Here is an 18,468-nt window from a genome sequence, read left to right on the forward strand (position 1 = left end):
CCCCACAGCTACACACGCAATCCCCACACCACACCCCCCCACATACACACAGACACACACATGCAGCTACACACACGCACACACCTACACCACAACCCTCACATGACACACGCACACACACAGCTACACACAACCTCCACACTACACACCACACACACGTACACACACACAGCTACATGGACGCACATACCTATTCACACAACCCCCATAGCACACACACACATGCATGCACACACACATCTACACACACAACGCACACAGCACACACGCGTGCACACACGCATACGCATGCACTCCTCTCTCTCACATGGACTCTCTCTCCTTTGCCCCTTCCCTGTCCTTATCTTTCTTGATTTCACGTTGTTGTTATCTTCTTTACAGAGGGCCCCTCAACACATATGCACACTATTCTACATGAGATTAATGTTTGAAACGAATTGTCTGCCTTCTCCCTTCTGCGTGGTCCCAGCGAAACAAAAGATGAATGGTTCCGCACCTCGGAAGGAGGGGAAATTAATTAGGAATGACAAAGGACCCCATTCTTCGGTTCCACTTATCTTGCTGCTGACTTGCCGGAACTGTTGTGTGCGGGGCAAGGTGTGTGATTGGCAGTCCTTGGGGACGTGTTGCCAGCCTGCGCGGCCCTGCCCCCTCACTGATGGCCACGTTCCCTGGGCGAGTGGAGCTGGCCCTGCTGCGGAGGCGGCTCCCTCAGCCTCCCCCTCGGGGCAGTGCAGGGACAAGGGACAAGGCAGACCTCTCTCCCTCAGAGCTGGGCAGGTGGCGGTAGCTGCTCGGACTGTGGGATGTCCCCAGGTGTCCGGGGACCCCTTGTGGGGGTGAATTCGCTTGGGCCACCCTGGTGTGTCACTGACTTGGTTTCCCCTGCTGCAGAATGGGAGCACAGCCTCCCTGGGGTGCTGAGAGTGTCCCGGGCAGCTCTTGGGGCCAGTGACATGTGGTACCCTCATCTGAGATGCTCTCAGTATTAGCCATCCCTGAGAGAAGCTTCTCTGAGGGAGTCGGGTCACCGCCCCACTCAGACCACAGCTTTCACCCCCATAGAATAAGGAGCGGAAGTGAGAACACCCGGCCCACGAGGTCCGCCGTAAGAGGTTGTCCCCTTCTACCTGGCAGGGTAGCTGCCCTCAACCCCCAACCCTAGGGAGTGGGCTGCCTGTTGGAGGCAGGGAAGGTCCCCCCGAAGGAGGTGAGCTAGGATGCAGCAGAGGGTGTGAGTACAGTGAGCCTGGCCTTACCTCTGAGGTCTCATCTGTGAAATGGGCATATGAGTCCACCTGGGCAGGTCATGGTGGGTGGGAGAGACTGGGGTGCTCGGTGGGTCGTGAGAGTTCTTGTTTGTTCTCATGCTTGTGCTTCTTATAGGTCCCGGGGCTTCATGACTCCAGGGGCTCCAGGGTGGGGGCTCCCGTTGGGAGGGTGCACAGAGGAGAGGGCAAATGCTTAGTTCTTCCCACCTGCCTGCCTGCCAGGTAGAGTACCTGGCCATTAATTCCATCATGCGTTCATTCATTCATGCACACCGTGAGCCAACCTGCCCTGAGTCCACTTAGGCTCAGCCATCTGTTGGGCAAGAGGGATTTAGGGACGATTTGACCTGAACCTGCCCTGAGAGAGCCACCATGAGGGGATTCGGAGCAGGGAGGGTCACCTGTGCTTGGGGGATAGAGGTGATCAGGGGAAGCTTCCTGGACGAGGGAGCCTTTAAGCCAAGCCTTAACAAATAATGGGTCATATAGTCTGAGGAGAGGCTAAGAAGGGCTTTTAGGATGGCTGGAACAGCAGGAGCAAAAACCCAGAGGCACGGAAAGGCTGGGCAGTGTTCAGCAAACAGAATTGTTGCGGCCAGCATGTGGTGAGTTCAGTGGGATATCTGAGCAGGATGGTCCAAGAAGTGGACTGGGACAGAGCCCAAGGTCATGAGGTCTGGGCTTGTCTTCCAGGCACAGGGAGCCATGGAAGGCTTTGGAGTAGAGGAGTCACCTGCAGGGAACAGTTGAGAGGTGGGACACCAGGAACCAGAGTCACAAGCTGCTTCCTGTCTGTCCAGCCAGGCTCAGAGGGGGCCTAGCAGGGCCAGGACCTGGGCTGGGACCTGGCAGGGGACATTCAGGAGCTGCTCAGAGGGGCAGGCAGCCAGTTGCCATTGAAGAGGCCTGGCCTCCCCAGTAGGGTCCTCTTTGGGTCAGCCACCGATTGGGCATAGGATGCAGGAGCCTGGAAGCCTGGTCCATGTCCCTCTTACCTCCTGTGTGCCCTCAGGCATACCACTTGGCCTCTCTGTGCTGTCATTTCCTTGTCTTTAAAGTGGGAGCCTCCCAGGACTTTGTCCTGAGGGTTAACTGAGCTGAGATGTGGAAGTGGCTGGTAAGTGGGACTTGCTGGGGAGGGGGAGGCCGGGTTCCTGGTCCTATTTGCATAATTCTGACCTGGAGGCCAAGAGCGCAGGCTCTGGAATCCGCTGTCTGGGTTTGAGCCCCGGCTGTGTCCCTTGGTCACCAGGGAACCCTGCGCAAGTCTCTGTACCTCCCCGCACCTCAGTGTCCGCATCTGTGAAATGGAGCAGTGATGGCAGCTGCCCCCCAGAGTGGGTGTGAGGTCTGGGGGCAAGTGGAGAGGCTCTGGATTTGTGCCTGTGTAGGTGCCCCTTGGTGTCCCCGCAGTGCCCCTCGGCGTCCGGTCAAGGGAATTCCGGATGCCAGCCCTCGGGCATTGCGCCCTGGCCTGGGTGCACCACTGGGCCCAGCCCCACCCCAGGGCACTCCAGGCCTCCTCCGCCTGCACACCCCAGTGTCCCCGGGAAATGGGGTGGCCAGAGCCCATGCTAACTGGGTGACCCCTGGGTACACCCCCGCCCAAGGGCCATACGCCTTACCTGGCGCAGCAGAGCGCACTCGGCTTTAGCATTCTTTGTAGACGAGCGTCGCCCCCTCCCGTCTGCCGTTGGGGGACCTGGGATTCACGCTTCAGGGGGAAATCGTTTAATGATTGGCCACGAGGAGGTCATTTATATTGGCTAAGCGGGCTTAATTAGACTGGATTCGAAGGTTACCGTAAGTGCACAAAAAAGCTGTTAAGGGGTTAACCTCTGAGAGATTACATTGTATTCAGCGCTCTGTTAAAGTTTGAATTAATTTTTCCCATGGGTTTGTTCACATTCTAATTTTCAACTAAATGAGACATCTGTTTCAGAAAAGGAAAATTTGCTCTGGTTGCCATGGCAACTATCATTCTGTAAGAAAATTATTCCAATGGTTACTTTAGAACAGAAAGACAGAAATTCAGGACATAAAGCCACCTCCCATTGCTCAGGCGGAATTCTGATTCATCTGACCTCCTTGGGGTCTGCGATGTCCTGGATGGTGTGCAGACATCGGGCTCCTGGCCCTCAGCGTGGCGAGCCTGGGTCCAGGCACCAGGTCACATTGGAGACGGGCACCGGGTTTTCGCAGGGCCCGGGCATCCCGTCTTGGGCTTTGACGGTCTCAGACCATGGCTGCCCCCCAAGGTGGGTGGGCCACTAGGGGCTGGGCTGGACCCTGGCTGCTTGGGTGGCCCTGTGAGCCCTTGCCTGTCCTGTCATCTGTCTGGAAACCAGAGCAGCCTTGGACTTCAGCTCTGGCCCCAAAGGGCATTGCTAGATGAGGAGGTCAAGTGACCAGACGCGGAATGCTGGGAGCATCTGGGGCCCACTTCACCTCGAAGAAGGCCTGGCACCACACTTCTGTCTCCTCTTCCCATGGCAGAAACCTGAATGGACATCCACAGGAGGGGCCGAGATGTTTACGGCCTCTGGAGGGTGAGGTCACCGTGAAGAGTCTGTCTCTCCCGCTGTGCCAGAGAAAGCTCCTGGCCTGACGAGGGTGTTCCCCAACCCACGGGCCATCCTGGCAAATAGCTCCTTTGGATGTTTGCATGAATGACTTGACTCTTCCTGCTCCCTCTAAAATATCATAAAAGCTAGATCTTCCCCTTTTCCCATTGATGGAGCTCCTGGGTATTTAGAAGGAGTTTTCATAGTGGAAGTATAATTTAAGCCTCTTACACCTCCTCCCTCTCTCCTTTTTTCCCTCGCCTCTGTGTCAGGGTCATGGCACCTCACAAGAAGGACCCCTCGCCCTCATGGGGTAAGATCTGGGGGCATAGACATCACTATCCTGCTGGGAGAGGTGAAGTCGCCGGCCCAGGGGCAGAACCAGATGTCTGATGCCAACCTCGGTACCTTGAGCAAGCTCTCAGGGTCTCCCCAGGGACAGGGTGGATTCCACCTTCCCAGGATTGGAGGTGGTGTATTTCCAGGAACTAGGCAGGTGTATCTATGGGGAAACGCCACCCCAAGGGGAAGGCTCAGTAGTGCTGGGTGAGGGGAAGCTGGGGCAGGTGGAGGCTTGCGTGGGGGCCTGTGGGGTCTCTGATACATTTCTAAGTGTCTCTTTCAAGAAGCTACCCCTTGCTGTGGCTCACAGGAACTAACAGACGCCTTCTCTCCATGCAGATGAGGCCTCATCCTGTCTTGTAAATATTTGATTAGATTTTTGAAGAATGGATCTTGTATTTGGAAGGCAGTGCCAGAAACACGTTGCTTTTTTCCCCCGGAGGCTGACGGGGCTTTGGGCTCCTGGGAGGACCACTAGGCTTGGCTTTCGGAGCGGCTCCCAGACAGCTGCAGCCTTTCCTGTAGTCACTCTGCCCTGGCTCAGCCAGAGGGGGGCTTTGATGATGCCCAGAGTCTGAGGGCTTCAGAAATTGCAGAGCTGGGAGCTCAGCCTTTTAGGGCAGGAGCCGCCCCAGCTGGCTGCTGGAGCATGACTGTCAACTGTTTCTGACCAGGAACCATGGTAGGAAAAGCACTTCACATTGTGACTCAGTACATCCATACGTGGGTATCTATTTAAATATAAATATATTTAACTGAAGTATCCTTTCCCTGCTAGGAGATACTCTTTTTTTTTTTTTTTTTTGATGCTTTCTTTTCTTTTTAAAAAAGTGTTGTGACCCATCAAAATGCAGTTTGAAAAACTCTGCCCTAGGCCAAAGGTTTTTCATGAAGGCTCCATGGGTGGGTTTCAGGAGGGGCCCACAATAATGATGGCGATAGTGATAGTGGTGATGGTGGTGGTGATGGTGGTGATGGTGATGATGGTGGTGATGGTGGTGATCGTGATGATGGTGATGATGGTGATGGTGATGATGGTGGTGATCGTGATGATGGTGGTGATGGTGATGGTGGTGATGGTTGTGATCGGGATGATGGTGATGATGGTGATGGTGGTGATGGTTGTGATGACGATGATGGTGGTGATGGTGATGATGATGGTGATGATGATGGTGATGATGATGATGGTGGTGATGGTGGTGATGGTGGTGATGGTGGTGATGGTGATGATGGTTGTGATGACGATGATGGTGGTGATGGTGATGGTAATGATGGTTGTGATCGGGATGATGGTGATGATGATGATGGTGGTGATGGTGGTGGTGATGGTGATGGTGGTGATGGTGATGGTGATGGTGATGGTGGTGACGGTGATGATGGTGCTGGTGCTGGTGGTGATGATGATGATGGTGGTGATGGTGGTGGTGATGGTGATGATGGTGGTGATGGTGATAATGGTAATGATGGTAATGATGGTGGTGATGGTGATGGAGACGGGGAGGATGATGATGGTGATGGAGATGATGAAGGCAGCTGCAATGCATTGAACCAGGCACTGTTTAAGCGCTTTATGTGGATTAATGGATTTAATCCTCCGAAACAGCCCTATTGAGATGGTATTTTTATCCCTATTTTACAGATGGGGAAATTGAGGCATAGAGAGAGGTTGAGTTACTTGCCATAGGTCACACAGGTAGTAAGAGGTGGACCCATTCTCACTCAGGTCTGTCTGACCTCAAGATTGCCTTGAAGTTGGGTGTAAAATTGTGTATGTTTGGGGGGTGCATTTTCTGTGGTTGTGCATGTGCAGGCTGGCCGATGTGGGTGTGCCAGTGATAGGAGAGGTCTTCTGAGGGGACTGTCCCCAGGCCAACCTACCCCGATGCTATTCCCCAGCCCCGAACACCTGGTCTCCTCACTTGGCAGGTACTTCCTACGGTTGGGGATCCCTTGGACAGCCCAAACCTGGGGATGCTCACAGTCCCTCTGTGACTGTTTCTTACCATCTGTTTCTCCTCCCAGAGCCTCAGAGTGCAGATCCCAGGCCCCCACCTGTACAGGTGGCTCTCCTGGGGCCCACTCATATCTAAGTGTGAGAGAATCTTCTCAGCTCCCCCTATAAGAACAAGGCAGGAGCCACAGCCCTCTTCTTCAAGGCCAAAACTTAGGCCGGCAGGGGCTTGGGGAGATGGTGGCCTGGCGTGCTCTGCCCACTTTTAGTAAGTTTTTCTCGGCAGTAGCTGGGGGCTCTCTTTTGAATATGGGGCATCATTCTCAGCTTTAAAGGTTTGGCTGCGATCCCTAGGCAACAGAAAAGTCCTATTTGACATCTGTTAACACATGGATTCATTCATTCGGGTTCATTCATTCATTCCTTTATTCCCCTCCTCCGGGCTGGTGCTGGGCACGCAAGGTGAGAGGAAGATTGGGGCAGACGGGGCTTTGAAGGATAAACATGGTGTGAGGTCAGGGGTGAGCAGGAGGAGAAAAGGAGGGAACCGGCGTTCCTGGCAGGAGTCCCAGGTGAGCAAGGCTAGCGGTGGAGGGGATTCTGCAAGTGTTTGAGATGGCAGAAGGACTCTTCACCCCCAAACAGCCACCGTGGTCACCCATCTTCCTCCTTCACAAATCCATGTTCCAGAAGATGGCACTGCAGACATGCAGGCTGAGGGAAGAGAGTCAGGTCTGGGTTCAAACATGACTTGCCCCACCCTGGGCACCTCACTGCCCCTCACTGAACCTCCGTCTTCTTATCCAGAAGGTACCATGGTGGGACTAAATCAGGGTTTTCAAATGGTGTTCCGTGAGACGCCCGGGGTTCCAAAGGGGTGCTTTGGGTGGCTGCCAACAGGTAGAGCCATTGGGTCAACAGCCAGAGGTCTCAGCCTCGCCACAAAGGGCATATGCGCCATGAGAGGGATTTTAGTGGCAGCTTTGGGCATGTGAGAGAGACCTTGAAGATGAAAGCCCAGCCCCACTGCTGACTTGGACAGTATGTGCTGGAGGTGAGTGGTAATGAGGTGCCCAGCCCAGGAGTCAGCACACCCAAATCCCAGGCTAGCTCACTTCTCTGAGCCTCTGGTTCCTCGTCTGTAAAATGGGGATACTCTTAGTCCTTAATTCACAGGGTTCTTGTAACAGGTAAACCATCCCTATGATGTACTTAGATGGCACCTGACAAAAAGGTAGGTATGTGGGAAATGCAGGTGATAATTTCTGTTCTCAATCTCCTCATCCATGAAACAGAAAGAAAGAGACCCATCTGCCCACCCTCGCTGCTGGCGTGAAGGTCCCTGAGGTGACAGGTGGGGAGGTGACGAGGGTGATGATAGTGATGGTGGTGATGTTGATTCTATCGATGTCCTGGGGCCACATAATTGATCACCACAGACTGGGGGGCTTAAAACAATAGGCATTTATTCTCTCACAGTTTGGAGGCTGGAAGTCTGAGATCAAGGTTTCACCAATGTTTGTCCTTTTTGAGGGCCCTGAGGGAGAATCTGTTTCGTGCCCCTCTCCCAGCTTCTGGTGGTGGCTAGAAGTACTTGGTGCTCCTTGGCTTGTAGACAACATTACTCTGATCTCTACCTCCATTGTCAATGGCCCTTTTCTCTCTGTATCTCTGTGTTTTCACATGACCCTCTCATAAGGACACCAGTCACTAGATTAGGGGCACGCCCTAATCTGGTATCACCTCATCTGAACTTGATTATATCTGCAAGGACCCTGTTTCTAAATACGGTCACATTCACAGGTCCTGGGGCTTCATACTTCAACATATGATTTTGGAGGACACAATTTGACCCACAACAGTGGCGATAGTGATGTTGGTGATGGTGATAGTGCTGATGATGGTGATGGTGGTGATCACGATGGTAGTGATAATGGCAATTATGATGATGGTGATGGTGGTGATGGTGGTGATGATGGTGATGGAGGTGATGATGGTGATGATGATGATGGTGATGATAACAGCGATGATGATGGTGGTGGTGATGATGGTGAGGACGGTGATGGTGGTGGTGATGATGGTGATGGTGGTGATGGTGATGATGGTGGTGATACTGGGGGTGATAGTGATGGCGGTGATGATGATGGTGATGATGATGGTGGTAGTGATGATGATGATGACTTTGTAAACACTAAAGGACTATGTTAACGTGGGATCTTATAATGACTTAGGCCCAAGGGAGATTCATAGTAGGGATGCTTTGGTTAGAAATGAAAGCCCAATCAAATGGCTTTATGTTGCCCATATAACTGAGAAGTGCAGAGGTATGGTGGGTGACTGGTGCAGTTTTGATCCAGTGGGCTACCCTGGGCAATGTGGTCCAGCCATTGCCCTTTGGGACAGCTCAATAGCTGTTAACAGCTTCCAAGGCAAGAAGCTCACTGGTTGATATGCAGGGATGAGAGCATCCTCTTCTCTCACCATCAAAAGAAGAAATATCTGGGATTCTCACCAATGGGAAGGATCTAGGTTACATGTTCACCATTGAGTCAATCCAAGGGAATCACTCGCATTGCTCAGTCTAGGTCTGAGTTGAGATTCCATTAATTGGCTTAGGTCCCTCTGGCCCTGCCCTTAGAGCTGGGGATAGACTCAGCCTGGCTGGGAGCTTCAGGGGAAAGCAGGAATCAGCATCCTCCACTTGGAAGCCATTCTCTCTGGGTTGGGTCTCAACATGCCCCAACTGTGGGCAGGAAGGCGGGTGAGCATGTTCTTCTCTGAATTTCCTTAGAGGAGCTTGGAGCAAGAGAGGTCTTTGGCTGAAGCTGATTCTTTTTAAACTTTCCTTTTAAAAACTCACAGAAATAATATTTATTCATCCTAGAAAAACAGAAACTGTGTTGAAAGAAGGGAAAAAGAGAAGAGGATGCCAGGGACATCCCACAGCCCGTGAGTTGGTCAGGATTCTGGCTAAGTCCAGGCGATCCCTACCTTTACTTTGAGCTTCTAGGCATCAAGCCTGTCCTGATGACCATTTGGCACTGCGACTTGCTTCCCCTTCCTGTGTCCACCCCACTCTCTCAGTGGCCCTCTCTGAACTGCCTGCTCTTCTTCCATAGGCAGCCCTGGTTTTATGGCTGGGGCTTTAACCTGCCTCGAGGCCAAGCACTGCTAGAGAAATGGAACCTCATTCCCGAAGGCGTAGACATCCTGATAACCCATGGACCACCACTGGGTAAGAGTCAGCTGCCCCACGCCTTGGCTGGCCCGCCCCCCAGTGGGCCTGCTTGTGCTGGGAGTGGATGCCGAAGGTGTGGGTGTTGAGAGGGGCGGGGTCTAGCCCCGCCTGAGCACAGAGATCAGCCCGGATGAGCTCTGTTGTGAGTCTGACTTGCTGTGGTATTGGGGACAGTTCACCCCATGGCCCCCCTTATTTCCTGAGCACCTACTATGTGCTGGGGGTTCAGCTTGTTACCTTGTGGACTCCTCGCAGCCCCCCATGGAGGTCAGAATCAGCTGCCCATTTTCCACACGTTGCATACTGGAGCTCAGGGACGTGGAGAGGCAGGGCTGGGCCCTTGACCTGCATCCTGGGGGCATAATACCTTCAAGGTCACTCTCTGGGCTTCGTCCTGCACACCCCTCACCCCATCCCAACAGTCTCTAGGGCCTTGGGTTCCACCCTCAACAGCTCTCTTCCCAGGCCCCACTGCCACCTCCCTGGTCCAAGCTGATGTCACTGCTCACACGATCTAACTGCCTCTGGGCCCCCCTGGCTGTCCCATCGGGGGGCTTTTTCAGGCCTCCACTCCCCCTTTACTCACACACACTTCCTGTCCATCTGCACGTCCCTCCGATTCCACCTCCAAACTGGATCCCAGCTCCTTCCTCTCCTCTCCACCATGCCTGTCCCCACCTGGGTCCAGGCCAACGTCTTCTGTCCCTTTGATGACTGCCATGGTCTCCTCACTGGTCCCCCAGCCCCGAGTCTCGCCCCTTCCACTCCACTCTCCTTGCATCAGTAGGAGGGAATTCTCTGAATCGGCAGCTATGCCATGCCATCCCTCTACAACCCTTCATGGCTCCCTTAGGCCTTAGAATGCTGTCCAAACTCCCAGCAGCCCAGCCCCTCCCAGCCTCCCCCTCTTCCTGCTGCCTCCACAGAACGTGCCATCACTCCCACAGCGTTTGGGGCCGAGGCAGGCGATGCCGGGCAAGAGGCGAAGCTAAGCCATGCTCATCTCCAGGGTTTGCAGGCTGCGGGGTAGAGGGGTGCAGGATGGCCAAGCCTGGGGGACCTTTCCCTCCCTCCCTCCCTCCCTGTCTCTCTCTGTCTCCCTCCCTCCCTCTCTGTCTCTCTCTGTCTCTCTCCACCCTCCCTCCTTCCCTCCCTCTCTCTCTCTGTGTCTCTCCCACCCTCCCTCCCTCTCCCTCCCTCCGTCTGTCTTCCTCCCTCCCTCCCTGATCACTAAGGCAGTGACAGAGGCAGCCTGCCTGAGTCAGTGACTCAGAGGATCCCCCTTCCCCTTCCGAGCATGCAGAAACCTGTCTCACCCACCCAAACAGAGAGGGGCCGCGATGAACCCTAGCTGCTCGCTTGGAGTCATCAATTATTCTTCGTTTGTGTGGCCATGTGAGGATAATAAGCCACCACCATATGGGGCGGCTCTGGGAGGCTGGCGGTGCGAGCAGACCCAGACACGGCCACGTGAGCCAGGCTGCGGTGAATGGAGTTCATTTTCGTGATTTTGTGATGTTTGTTTCGAAAGTTTCCGACGTGGAAATCTCGCTCCTGGTTCTGCTCTGCTGCCAGCCCACTAGGGTGCCCTTGGGCGTCACCCGTCCCTTTCAGGCCTCCGTGTGCTTGTCTCTGCAATGGGTGGATGGCACCCTTGAGGCCGCTCCGAGCACGGGTCGTGGGGGGTGCTCACTTGTCACCCTAGGTGCCTGGCCCACTCGGGGCTCTTGCAAGCATGGCTGTCTGGGTGGCCCTGCAGAGGAGTGGGTCCAGGTGACCAGGCCCCAGGCGGCATGTGGTGGAGGCACGGGCTTTCCCTCCCTGAAGGCGGGGACAAGGTGGCCTTGGGAGAGCTTGCTGGGAACTGGGAGGCAGTTCTGCCCGATCCCTGAATCCAGGATCTCGTGTCTCTGAGATGCAAAAGCTGCGCCGTGGGGTCTGCGGGGCTGGGGGCCTGGCCTCCTGGACCCCGTCACTGCCCTCCTGTCCTCTCCTTACACAGGCTTCCTGGACTGGGTCCCCAAGAAGATGCAGCGGGTGGGCTGCGTGGAGCTGCTCAACACGGTGCAGAGGCGCGTCCAGCCGCGGCTGCATGTCTTTGGCCACATCCACGAAGGTCGGCGTGGGGGGTGGGGGAGGGACTCCTCGCGGGCCCTGTAGAGGGGCCCCCTCACCTCCCTTCAAGCCAGTCACCTCCTCCCTGCTCTCAGCCCCTTCCTGACATTCGCTCTGTAAATGCTTTATTCGCACTTGGCCATCAGTTAGCCACTGCTGAAATGTTTAACGATGGGAAGACAGTTGCAAAATCTAGCAAGACTTAGGGGGAAGTTTTACTTCCTTGGAGTGCTGCGACCTTGCCATGCCTCCAGCCTGGGAAGTCTTTGGGATGTGGGCAGGGGGCTTTCTGGAGGAGGGGACATTGGGTGGAACATGGAGGATGTGTTAGGTTGGGTAGGCACACTGTGAGCTCCTTAAGGCTGGCAGCCCGGTCTTGTCGCCTACATCCCTACAGCCTGGCATACAGTCGGTGCTTAATAAATGTGGAGGGCCACTTGCTTGCCTGAGACATTCTGATGGCACCTCACGTCCACCCCCACCACACGCACAACAGACCTGGCATTCTGGCTCTGTTCCTGGGGAGCTGGGGCCACTTGCTGTGTCCACACAGTTCGAATGGTAGGGGGCGTTTACTTCCCCTTGGGGGGCAGTGGGCAAGGCGGCCGTGATGGTGCTGGGTGGTGTCAGCTGCAATCCTGGCTCCCCGCAGCTCCACGTCCTGCACACAAGGCTTTCCTTATTAGACCTTGGGTTTCCTCACTGGAGCTTCATTCATCAGTCTGGCAGACCCCTCTTTTGCTCCTTTTGAACCTTCATCCCACCTGCCCCTGGCCTCCCCGTCCCATCCCACTCTACCAGAAAGCACATGGGCTCCCATGGGCCATGGGGACTGATGTGTTTTCCCCCAGCTTCTTGAACCTCCGTCTGTGTTAGGCCAGGGCCCCTGGGCCTCACATATGCTTGGTCCACATCAGGTCATTTTCTAACTCAGAAGCAAACAAGTCTCAGCCCTTTCCCTGAGGGCCACTGCCGGGGGTTGTCGGAGGGCAGGAGGGATCAGATCTCCCCTGGCCCCAAGGAGATCACAGAGGGGCAGCAGATAGGCAATCAAAGGCAGAATCTGAGAAGTCATGGGATGGACAACCCATGTGCTGTGGGATAGCAATATGGCTGTCATTTTCTGTAGCCCAACTATGGGCATGGAATGCCATCAGATCCCAGGTGGTGTGTGATCCAAACCACATTCCTACACAATTGCATTTGGGGGATCCAAAGAATGGGTAACTTACAAGAGGAGGGGAAATGTCCTTTCTGGCTTGGAGGTGATCTGAGCTGAAGGATGAGGACTGTAACAAGTAGACATGGCGGGAAAAGAGTAAAATAGCAGCAGAGGCTAAGAGAAGAAAGTACATGATGATGGTGATGATGGTCACTGAAGATATCTCACTGTGTGCTCTCCATGTGCTTCCCAGGCACTCGGGTGAACACTGTATGTGGATTAGTATCTCATTTGCTCCTCACAGCAGCCTGGGAAGGAGCTCTGTCATCATCACCTCTATAGATGAAGAGGCTAAGTTGAGGGTTTTGGTAGCTTGCCCCGGATGTGTTCCACCTGCTGTAGCCGAGTGCTCTACTACCACGCCCGCTAGACCACCTCACTGCCCTGGGTCCCGGCCTTACCCCTCATCCCTGACGGCTGTGTGCTTACTTTCCAGGGTACGGTGTCATGGCGGATGGGACGACCACCTATGTGAACGCGTCTGTGTGCACCGTGAACTACCAGCCTGTGAATCCGCCCATAGTCATTGACCTCCCCACACCCCGGAACTCCTGACTGCCCCTGCTGTCTCAGCCCTTCCTGCCCACATCAGCTCCATATGCCTGGCCAAGAGCACGGACCCCCAACCACCCTTCCTTCCATGCAGACAACCCGTCTGGCCGTGGGGAGCAGCCCAGCAGATGGGTTGAGGCTTTGGAATGAAGAAAATCTCCCCTGACTCTTCAACCTCCGTCACCTGGAGTCAGGACCCTGTGGGTCCCTGTTAGGGGTTCTGTGCTCATTACTGTTTTCTGCGTGTACATTTCCGCGTGTACCTTGTCAAAGGACCTAACAAGTTTGCGGTCCTGTCCTGCTTGGGAATTGACAGACTCTTCATCCTTCTCAGTTGGACACCCTCGTGGGTTTGGGAAGCCGCGGCTCCTGGACACCCTTTGGAAGTTCTCACACAAAATCTCCCTCTAACTGAGGGTCTGTGTGGCTGCAAGCCCCAGGGTTGGGGGTGGGTGGGATGTTTTAGAGCCCAGGTGCAAGTAGCCCGCCATCTCCCCCCGGGGTTGGGGAGACAGGGCTGCTTCACAGCTGAGGCCCTCGAGGGAGCAATCAGGGACGTCTCAGGAATTCGGACCGCACCTGGCCAGGCCAACAAGCTGTCTGCCTCGCCTTGTGACCCTGCTTTCTTCCTGTGGGCATGTTGGCCGTCTTGAACAATGGCCTAAGCAACCCGGGTGCTTGCTCAGGGCCTGGATCCGGGAGAGTGGTTCTACAGAACGAGCCATGTGAGTGCCCAGGACCAGCTGGGAGGTTCCTGAGTCACGGATGGCCCCTGTTCCTGCGGGGGCTTCGCAGCTCTGCAGAACTCGGGAGGCTGGAGGGGCTGCAGACCGAGGCCACCCTGCCACGTGGATGCGCCCGTGTGGGCGTGCACGCCCCTACACACACACAACGTCCTTCTTAACTTAATGAAGTGGACCCATGTTTCTCCCTACTGTCCTCCAATGGGGTTCCATCCCTCAGTGCGGTTTCCTGCGCACCATTTGGATTCTGTCTGGTGGGCCCACAGCCGAGGGGGCTGAGTGGTTCCTGGTCCTTGCCAGTCTGTCCCGTTAACGGGAGGGTGGCCCACTGGCAGAGTGGGCCCTGGGCTCTGGCAGCTCCACGCAGGGCGGCTTCTTTTTTTTCTTTAAATTAGGACTTGGGCGGGTGGGGGGGGGCGGTTGGGGCTGAATCCGTGAGGGAGAGAGAACCAGCAGGGTCTCATCAGAGTGAGGCCAGAGAGGCAGGATCGCCACGTGCAGGGTCAGATTCTATCTTTATTGAAAATTTTGATATTTTGTTCATCATGGATATTTTTCTGAATCGATTTTGATTTTTAAAGACATGGGATTAAATAGCACCCTTTCTCTCTCTTGCCGAGCTTTTTGGTAGCCCCTGAAATCGGGCGCCTGAGGGGAGGGCCTTACTCCCCTCACCTTAGGCCCCGCCCTGGGAGCCAGCACTTAGCACGCCCCTTTGCAGGTACAATCTCCATTCATCGCAGGTTGTCGTGCAAGGTCAGCTCTGTTGGCCCCATTTTAGAGGTGAGGAGATTGAGATCAGAGAGGTGACGTAACTTGCCCGAGGGTGCACTGTTCATAGCGGGCAGAAGCAGGACTTGAGCCTTGGTCTCTGGCTCCATGGCCTCTGCTTTGCCGCGGCTCAGAGCTCCGCCCCTCCAAAGCAATGCATGGTGCCAAGGCTCTTCTTTTTTTTTAAGGGTCCTGTTCAGAGCCCCTCTGGTTTGTTTCTCAGAGAGAGCCCCTGGAGTGCTGAGGGAACCTGTTCTCTGAGCCCAGCACCCCGGCATCCCGGGAGACCACGATTCCTTCCCTACTTGCCCCGGGCTCCCCATGGGGCGAGGGGCACCCTGGGCAAGGGGAGCCCGGCGGCAGCAGCGCGGACCGGTGCGGGACTTCGGAAATCTGTTTGGCCAAGTGGTTCCTGGTGGCCGCGGATGTTTACAAGGCCTCGGGAAGCCCAGATGCGTGGCGCGTGGGCGGCGTGGGGTGGAGAAGACACAGGCCCTTTTAGTCACCTCTACCGAATTTCTATGCGGACCAAGAACTATAAACTTAAAAATTTTTTTTTCCTAAGGTACCTTCAGAATATGGTGTATTTTTATGTGGAAAAGAAAAGTTATGAAGGCAGCTGTTACTTTGAAAGAAAATTCATTAAAAGTCCTTGAGGTATGAAAGATGATGGCGTGCTCCTCAATCATTTTGGCATAACTTGATTGTGGCTGTAATTTTTTTTTTTTTTTTTTGTCAAGCATGTCAGACAATAAAGTCTTTGTAAAAAGAAAGAGATGTCCACGTGACGCCTCTTCCTGTGTATGTCTCTGGATGTCGTGTGAGGCATGTGGGGGAGGAAAGGTGTCCTCCCGGCCCAGTCCTGAGTCCTGGACAGAGTCCAGAGGCCAAAGACCTTCCATGTGGCAGCAGCTGGCATCCTTTTGCTTGCTCCAGCTTCCCCAGGGGTGGGGCAGTCTCAGAAGTGATTGGCATGGGCTATTCTGTGCCCTATGATGTTCAAGTATCCTGACTGCCTGATTCCTCAAAACAGTGTAACTCAAGATGGTCTTAGCTCTGGGCCCTTCCCGGAAGCAGTATGTTCAACCTAGCCCTTATCAAACTAAGGGTCCGAGTGTTGCCCAAGAAAAGCACTGACAGGTATAATGGCTTCAGTCTCAAAGCTGCCTAAGCTGTAAAAGTCCCACCATTTCCTTCCATCCATCCATCCATCATCTACCCATCCATCCATCCGCCCATCCATCCACCCATCATCTACCCATCCATCCATCCATCCATCATCCACCCATCCATCCACCCATCCACATTCCCATTCATTGATCCATCCACCCACACCACAAACATTTACTGATCACTTCCCATGGGCCTGCCTTGGACTAGGGAGGTGGTGATAGATTAAGAAGGTAGGATTGCTGAGGGATGGATGTGGGGGTGAGGTGAGGGAGAGCCAAGGATGACAATGGATGTTGGCTGCCCGTCATGGAGGGGAGAATGGGAGTTGGAAGAACAGGTTTGAGGAGGGATGCTGAGTTTTATTTGGGACTGGAGCTGGATGTGCACTTGGGATATTCAGGGGAAGGGTCCAGTGGCTGGAAGGATAAATGGACCTGGAGGAGGAGGAGGAGCCTCTCTGAGATCTGCATTTGTGGGTCATAACCAAAGCCATGGGTCTGGAAGAGATGTCCCAGAGGGGTGCATGGAGGGCAGGAGGAGCCGCCTGTGGCAGACTATGGGTGTCAGCCTCTCCATGGCCCTTTCCTGTCCTCAGACTGTCCCACCTGTCACCTGCCCCTCCACCAGGGCCTCGCAGGTGCCTGGGCCTTGGCTCCCCATCAGTGGGCAATGAGGAGGAGCCACTCGACTTGAGGTAGCCTTGGCGGCTGTCCTTGGCCAATGTGAGCCCAAGCAGGCCTCCCGGGCGGGGGCAGGGACCCTCTGGGGCAGCTGCTGCCTCTGGCAGTGCTGTAGGTCCTCCTGTAGTGCATGGGTCCCCACTGAGACTCCAGACACAGCCGCTGCTGAGCCACATGCTCCTCCTGCCCTCAGTGTAGACGGGCTATCTGGGGTTTGGACAAGTGGTGGAGGGGGTCCCACAGCAAAGGTGCCTGGGCACCCAGTGCCTCAGCTCTTGGTGGTTCAGCACTCAGGGCTCATGCACACGTATAGGATGGCATCTCAGATAACCCTCTTCTTGTCCATGAGAGTCTAGTGAGCAAATCCCATGAGCTGTCTCCCCTGCTTAACTTCACTTTCTACGAGAGACCCCTGCCCAACCCCTGGAATAAACTAGTGGAGGTGACAAGCTCTGTGGACAAGGACTTCATCCAGTGCTCTCTCCTAATGCCACCCACAGCTCCCAGCTGGGCCCAAGCCTGCCTGGGGGCCCTCAGTCCCACCCTCCCATGGAAGGCACAGACTATGAAGGTCTCCAAGACATGAAAGTCAGGCTCTGCTGTCTGGAAGCTCGCAGTGTACTTTGGAAGGCTCATCTAATCCCCGAAAAGAAGTGGAACCCTTCAGGTCTTACATGCTTGGGGCATAGAGGGCGACAGAGGGGGCAGGCTTGGGGGCCCTGAGGAAGAGCATGCCCAGTGTACAGGGGAGATTGGGGGAAGCTTCCTGGAGGAAGAAGCGTGGCTGGGCCCTGAACCATAGAACATGATTTTCCTATTAAAAAAAATACCTTTTTGGGGCGCCTGGGTGGCTCAGTCATTAAGCATCTGCCTTCGGCTCAGGTCATGATCCCAGGGTCCTGGGATCGAGCCCCGCATCGGGCTCCCTGCTCGGCGGAGAGCTTGCTTCTCCCTCTCCCACTCCCCCTGCTTGTGTTCCCTCTCTCGCTGTCTCTCTCTCCATCAAATAAACAAATAAATAAAATCTTAAAAAAAATACCTTTTTATTTTGAAATATTTTTAGATTTACAGAAGAGTCATAAGGTGGTACGGAGTTCCTCGATACCCTTCACCCAGTTTTCCCTGATGTGAACACGCTGCATAACTGAGAGGCATTTACCAAAACTAGGAAATGAACGCCACTACAACACTATTACACTATAAGCTTTATTTGGATTTCAACAGTTTTTGATTAATGTCCTTTCTCCATTCCAGAATCCAGGGCACGCTACCATGCTGCACTTAGTTGTCACATGTCCATAGTGACAGTTTCTCAGTCTGTCCTTGCTTTGCCTGACCTGGAAAGTTTTGAATACTGGTTCAATATTCTGTAGAATGTCCATCAAGTTGGGTTTGTCTGATGTTTTCTCATGATTAGCCTGGCGTTATGTATTATGAGAATACAACACAGCTGATGGATCCTCAAGGCACCTGAGGTCACCTGATGTTAACCATGACTTATCACCGTTGATGTTGATCTTGAGCACATGGTGGAGGTGATGTCTGCCGGGTTTCTCCACCATAAAGACGCTAGTCTTCCTTTTCCATACTTTGTTAGAAGAGAGACACTAGTCTAGCTCACGGTCAAGGAGAGGTGACTCAAGCTCTCCCTTCTAGAGGGAGGAGCAGCAAAGAATATGTAGACACAGTTAAAATCACATTAATTAGTAAATATTTGGGGGAGGTATATTCAGGCTACACAAATGTCCCAGTTCTCCTTAAAGTTTTGCCTACTAATTTCAGCGTCTATCTATGGATTTTGCCTGGAACAATGATTACTGAGGTGCTCTCATGGCAATTTTCTAAT

General features: G+C 54.2%; 1 protein-coding gene across 3 annotated transcripts in view; it reads left to right on the top strand.

Moving 5' to 3' along the window:
• The window catches only part of MPPED1 (metallophosphoesterase domain containing 1), a 74,968-nt gene extending 60,565 nt beyond the window's left edge, over positions 1-14,403 (top strand). For all 3 annotated transcript variants that reach the window (XM_081822605.1, XM_081822603.1, XM_081822604.1), the window contains exons 5-7: positions 9,248-9,363; positions 11,369-11,482; positions 13,140-14,403. In XM_081822605.1, the coding sequence (XP_081678731.1) occupies positions 9,248-9,363; positions 11,369-11,482; positions 13,140-13,258 (349 nt within the window). In that variant the 3' untranslated portion in view covers positions 13,259-14,403. The remainder of the gene's footprint in view (positions 1-9,247; positions 9,364-11,368; positions 11,483-13,139) is intronic.
• Positions 14,404-18,468: the final 4,065 nt, after the last annotated feature.

This window comes from Leptonychotes weddellii, chromosome 5, assembly GCF_054177405.1.
Source record: "Leptonychotes weddellii isolate Sample4059 chromosome 5, ASM5417740v2, whole genome shotgun sequence".
Classification (NCBI taxonomy): domain Eukaryota; kingdom Metazoa; phylum Chordata; class Mammalia; order Carnivora; family Phocidae; genus Leptonychotes; species Leptonychotes weddellii.